A 6681-nucleotide genomic window follows, 5' to 3' on the forward strand; every position below is an offset into this window, starting at 1 on the left:
TTTTTTTTTTTTTTTTTTTTTTAGTCCAGGCTGATGTTTAAGCACAACATACCAAAAAGTATTACTCACTTATGTTAAATGGTTTGCAGCTACAAATTACAAGCTGATGGTGATTTGTTTCTTAACCAGTATTTTAATTACTGTCACTAGCACTGATGAAAGGAGCCCTTATGGCACAGTGACTAAGTGCTCAGCTGCTAACCTGAAGGGTAGGCTCCAGCCCACAGGAGAGAAGACCTGGCAACCTGCTCCTACAACGATTACAGCCTAGGACCCCATGGGGCAGTTCTACTCTGTCACAAGGGGCCACTGAGGGTTGCAATCAACTCACAGGCACACAACAACAGCACTAACGTTATTGTTATACCACTGGCTGATCTACCAAAATGAGTGTGGAGTTACTGTACAACATGGCGCACAAGAGAAAGTCTATACAGTACTGGGAGTGTTCATACGCGTGTCCTGCGTATCATGCTTTATACACCAAGAAATCTCTGCAGTACATAGAGTGTGGCAGACAGTATACTATTCAGATCATCACAGGCTGCCATACGGCTTATGTTAATATCTCATTAATCAACACCATCCTTTCCAAGCCCCTCATGTGACAGGCTATGCTATGATCATGTTTCCTCCAAACTTCCACGATGGTTTCAGGAGCCCAGCACTGGATCAGCGTGACCCACTAGAAACACAAGCCCTTAAAGAGAGAGGTGATTCTATAGCCTGCTCATCATGCATAAACCTCCTCATGCAGAAACACTATACCAACTCATAAGGACCCCGAGTGACAGCAGAACTGCCCTGCAGGGCCTCCTAGGCTGTCATCTTTATGGAAGCAGATCTCCGGGTCTTTCGTCCAGTGGAACAGCTGCTGGATTCGAGCCTCAACCTTTCAGTTGGCAGCTGAGCACTAACTATTTCACCACCAGGGCTCCTTTCATCAAAGCTCTCACTGTGCCACAGAAATAATACATAAAATTAGCACATGGGAAAAACACAAAAGATACTATACAAAAACATGGACCTGTTTTCTAAAACAAAGAGAAGCTATTAGGAATGACAACAACAACAAGGGCCATCTAGAGGCTTTTAAGGAGCAAAATACTACAGGCTCTTTGTGGCAGGTCTGCTGGGTATCACTTACATGATCTGGGCATAACTGCAAGACTGCAAATGTCTCCCACCACATTTCCCCCTTCCTCTAAGCCTTCCAGTGCTCTTATTTTCACTGTCACATCAAATCCCCTATCCTCATCTCTCCCATTCCTGAAAAATCTCCCTCCTTTCCCTACGCTTATAAACTACTACTCAGACCTTCAAAGAGTGAATAAGCTCACCACTGAAAACATTTTAAGACTTTAGAGAATTTAAATTTTACAGCACATTCGTAATTTTAAAAATATAAGCAGAAAATGTAAAGTCACAGAAGTATTCTAAATTCATAACTGCCACAAGCTTCTTGATGCCAAGCCACTAATATTTCTCATATGGTCACAAAGCACACCTAACAGGGTGTCAGACGCCTGGGGAAGAAAGCGTTTTTATGATCAATTAAGTTTGGGAACCAATGTATAATGGAGTTCCACTTCTCCCATGTAATGGTGGAGGCAAAAAGCTATCCTTTGCTGATATGTAAACAAATTTCATTTCACAACCTCAGACAACTAGTAACTAACTCATAATTTAGGTAGCTGTATCTAATACCACCATCACTGCCATCAATTTATCTATCTCAAGTTCAGGGAATTATGTTTTCCAAAAAAAGTATTATAAGAAACAAATTATATTCAAGATAACATCCAAACATCTCCAATCAGTAAATCAGGTGCAAGTCAAAAATCCCAAGGATGGTGGTTCAGCAGCAGAAGTCTCGCTTTCCATGCAGAAGACTCAGGTTGGATTGCCTGGCCAATGCACCTCACAGCAACCACAACCTGTCCATCAGTGGAGGCTTATGCACTGCTATGATGCGGAGCAGGTTGAGCAGAGCTTCCACACTAAGACAGACTACGAAGAAAGGCCTGGCAATCTAATTTCTGAAATCAGCCAATGAGAACAAGGTCTGATCTATAACCAATCATGGGGATGACTCAAGACTGGGCATTCTTTTATTCCATTGTACATGGGGTCACCATGAGTAGGGGGTGACCTGATGGCAACTAACAACAACACGCAAGTTAAAAATCCACAAATTACTATGGGTGCATGCGTGCGTGCGTGCGTGTATGTGTCTCTATCTCCAGATCCTTAATTTAACTAAGGTTCCCTCATGAAAAGAAGCAGTAATATGGAGGGCCACATACCAGCTGTCGTATGTATTCCTGAATGGAGCTTGGATAAACAAGCACGGTGACAGCAACCAAGGTGTTCAGGGCAAAATCAAATATCTGGTAACAGAAGAATGGGATGATCCAGGCAGCATGTTGCTAAATACAAGAGAAAACAGAACATCACTGGGTTCGTATTACAAAATACTGTTTTGCTGAACTCAAGGAAATCTTTTATTAATATGATACAAAACTGATTAAAAGAAATTCATTAAATAGTAATTGGTAATAATTGGCATAACAAATCGGAGTAGCCAATAAGTAAGTTTCAATGAACATTTCTGAGAGGTTTCAGTGATATGACATAATATTAATGACAGATCTAAACTTCCAAAATTTCAGAAAACTTAGAATAATTATTTCTTATTTATTCCAAGTAGATGCAGGAATCGCATGTGTAAGGGAGTTGGGATAAGGCCAGGCACTTATTTCAAAGCTGCTCACCTTGTATGCACCGTAAGTAGCCATCGCACATATCAGGATCATAAGAAGAGAAATTGCAATAGCAATGCACATGTCTGCCAAAAGAGGTAAAACACAAAACAATCAGTAGCAGATCTACTGTTAAAAAAAGTTTGAGTCTCTCTTTAAAGGCATTTCATTTATAAATCAAGGATAAGTGAGAACGTTATACTAAGTCAGTCATCAGTTTTTCTGGAATTTGAAAAATGATAGCTAATGGGACTAAAGTGCTCAGAAGATTATCTTCATAAATCATACAGATGTCTACAGCTGAGAGACTGATATGGCGTATAAGTTTATTTCAAAAACGGTACAGATATTAGTTACATACATTTTTTTAAAGTTTGTTTTTCTGGTCCACTGAGTTACATAAATAATGAAGTATTCTTTCAATATATAGGTACCTAACCTGTATTTCGGAAGGAAAGTTGGGCAATCTACTTCCGTAGTGATACCGCCTCGGAAATCCAAGGAGGGGTTGCTGAGTCAGATCCGACTCAACAGCAGTGAACTTGGTTTTTTTTGGTTTAACTTATATTTTAATACTCACATGTGTCTTATGCCCCTAATTAAAACCTTCCAATGGCTTCCCATCTCATTTAAAATAAAATCTCAACTTGTTCCCATTGAAATCCAAGCAGCCATTAAGTCCTATTTGCTCTACAGCCTGCCAACCTCTCTTATCTCATTTCATCTTGTCCCAAACACGCGTGTTCACTAAAATCCAGCTGAACCACTTGGTTCATCGAACACAGCAAAATCATCCTATCTTAGGGCTTTGTGTGTGCAGTGCTCACTGACTAGAAGAAACTTCTCTTACATTTTTGCATGGGTAGCTCCCCATTTTAACCATTCAGGTCTCAGCTCAAATGTCAACGCCTCAGAGATCTTCCCTGAGTAGTCTAGCTACTGTCATCACTGCTGTAGCTTCTTCATGGCACCCATCACTGCTGGAATTTACTTGTTCACCATCTGTCCCCATCTGATAAAGCCATTTTCTTGAGGTAAACCAAAAATCTAGCTGGCTGTCCAGTCTATTCAGATTCCGTGAGAGAACAGTGCTTCACAGGATTTTCAATGGCTAATTTTTCAGAAGTAGAGTCACCAGGCCTTTCTTCCAAGGTACCTCTGGTGGACTCAAACCACCAACCATGTGTTTATCAGCCAAGCACTTAACTGTGTGCACCTCTTAGGGATTGGACTTTCTATATTTTATTCACCGCTACAACCCCTAAGGAGCTCTGGTGGCTTAATGCCTAAGGCATTTGACTGCTAACCAGAACGCTGGTGTGTTTGCATAAGGAAGATGGGGCAATCTACTCCTGTAAAGATTTATGCCTCGGAAACCCAATGGGCGTCACTATGAGTTGGAAATAATCAAGGGCAGCAAGTTTGCTACAACCCCAACATCTAGAAGGTGATAGGTATCTGATATAGTGACCACTACCCTACATGTGTCTATAAAGCACTTAAAGTGTGGCCAGTCTGAATTGAGGTGTGGTGTAAGTATAAAATACAGTCCAGATGTCAAACACTTAGTGTCAAAAAAAGGGTACACTATCTCAATATTTTTTTTTACTGATTATTTGCTGAAATAACATTTTTAATATACTAAGTAAAAAAAATACATAACTAAAATTAATCTCACCAGTTCTTTATTTTTTAATGTGGCACTAGAAAATTTTTATTATGAGTTGGACCCGACTCAAGGTCAGTGAGTGAGAGTTATCGGACAGCATGATCTAGAACAATGCCAGTAGATACTAACAGAACGTTTATTCTGGAGGTCATGCTACCATATCGTTAGGAGAGTCTGATGAGGGTATGCTATGACTGGCTTTATACAGGCTAAGTTTGGGGTTATTACTAGGCTAAGAGCACAAAACCCACACAGTAAGGTATCTCTACAGTACTTGACACTTTCCAAGGTACTTCCACAGACATCATGTTGAATTTTCATAACTTAAGAGATATTATGGCTCATATATTGAACAGGTTATGAAAGTAGGGCTCAGAGGTTATGTAACTTGCTTAGACTGCTGAGCTATGACTAATCCTGCTCTGTAAATTCAAAATTCTCACTCTTTCTGCTACACTGTGCTGCTTCTACTTAAGCTCTGAATACTAACCAATGAACCAACCCAGGCTGCTTTCAACACATACAGGTATTTCTCTAAATGAGAAAGGAAAACACCCTAGTGTAAGAACCATCCTCTCTGTATCCCCAGCTTCAGGGGATCTGGGTTGGGGGGGTTGTCTTTTGAAGCAAGGAGTTTATAAACTGAAATATGGGGTGATGGGGTAAAAGTACATCCCAGAAAAGAAATTCAGATATGTCAACAAAGACCATCTGTCATCTTAAAAAAAATGAAGGTTCTTCAAACTGGTTATAGATCAACACAATTCCTACCAAAGTCCCAGCTGTATACAGAAAACTCATATCGATGCTGATGACCCTTAATAAAGACATGAAAAACTGATTTTCAATAAAGAAGAAAATGAAGGTTATAACAGCATCAGACGATGATTAGTACTAATTGTTACCGTAAAGATCATTATTTCTTTTAGGATATATATATGTTACAGTTTACTTTATGAGTTTACTATTGAATTACCTTAGCTTTTCCCTACTGTGAGCAAAGAGGTACCTGTGAGTAAATTTCACGCATGCTTCTGCCTCATATGTTCTTGTGAGGTCAATCAGGGGAAGTGAACCCGAATGCATTTTACATACAAATATTAAGGTCAAGTGACTGAACTCATTAAGTGCAAGGGGAAAGTCTCTGTTTATGTGCATACGTGTTTAAGTGTACACAGCTATAGTCCAGTGCTGTCGTTTGCATATGAAGCAATGAGGGTATTAGGCCTGTCTTTTCTGCATGAAGCTATGACTACAATGGAATACCCATTGTCTGCCTTCTCCTTTCCCCAATTATAATAGTGTGCTTTTTATCGCCTAGTGTGCAGGCTCTATGTTATTTCATTTAGTCTTTACAACCACCTTAAATAATAACTATCATTATTCCTATTTTAGAGAAGGAAAAAAAAAAAGAATAACTAAGAGAAATTTAGGATGCCTGGGTGTGCAAACAGTTAAGTACTGGACTGCCAACCAAAAGGTTGTCAGTTTGAATCCACCCATATACACCTCAGAAGTCAGGCCTGGCAATCTGCTTACAAAGGGTCACAGTCCTGGAAACCCTATGGAACAGTTCTACTCTGAAAACATGGAGTGTCTCCATGATTGGAATCAACTTGACGGCAACTAATAATAACAACAAAAGATGTTAAGTAACTTGCCTAAAGTTACCTAAGTGGTAGATGAGATCTTCTACTCAGGAAGAGTAATGCCAGAGCCAATAAATACTCTTACTACCATACGAACCATGAAGGAGGTGGGTCAACTGAAGTAGTGGAGACCAAAGTGCTGGGAAAATCATATGGCCTCCATCAAAGGAGTTAGATATTGAAAAGCACTATTATCTGCAAAGCCTATTAGAGTTTGTAGCATGTCTGAAACTTTAACTCAGGCAGTTTATTCTTCTTTGTCCATTTCTCCAGGTTCCAAACTCTGTATGTTTTAAAATGAGAATAAAATTGAGCATTTTTATAGAAGCCAGAACATTATTGTGTGTTATGATTAATTCATAGGTCTTAAAAAAGTTATATCCTAACTCAAGGCTTCACTAAAAAGCAAACATACAACTTCCGGTAAGAGGGGGAATAGGCAGACAAGCGACATAGACCCTCTTCAACAAAGAAAAGAAAAACCAGTTGACATGGATACAGAATATAATCCTGGAGCCCTGAGCTTTGAAAGGAAATATACAGAAGTGGATTAGGCACCAATTAGTGGAAAAACCTGAACAAAAACGGTGAGTACAGAGAC

General features: G+C 39.6%; 1 protein-coding gene across 1 annotated transcript in view; it reads right to left on the minus strand.

The window, feature by feature from the left end:
• Positions 1–6681, minus strand: part of LAPTM4B (lysosomal protein transmembrane 4 beta) — a 94927-nt gene that overhangs the window by 44083 nt on the left and 44163 nt on the right. The window contains exons 3-4 of the mRNA XM_007934887.2: positions 2775–2848; positions 2307–2429 (exon numbers count right to left, since the gene is read on the minus strand). Of these exons, the coding sequence (XP_007933078.1) occupies positions 2307–2429; positions 2775–2848 (197 nt within the window). The remainder of the gene's footprint in view (positions 1–2306; positions 2430–2774; positions 2849–6681) is intronic.

This window comes from Orycteropus afer, unplaced genomic scaffold (genome assembly GCF_000298275.1).
Source record: "Orycteropus afer afer isolate SDZICR_OR568_19922 unplaced genomic scaffold, OryAfe1.0 scaffold00021, whole genome shotgun sequence".
In the NCBI taxonomy this organism is placed as follows: domain Eukaryota; kingdom Metazoa; phylum Chordata; class Mammalia; order Tubulidentata; family Orycteropodidae; genus Orycteropus; species Orycteropus afer.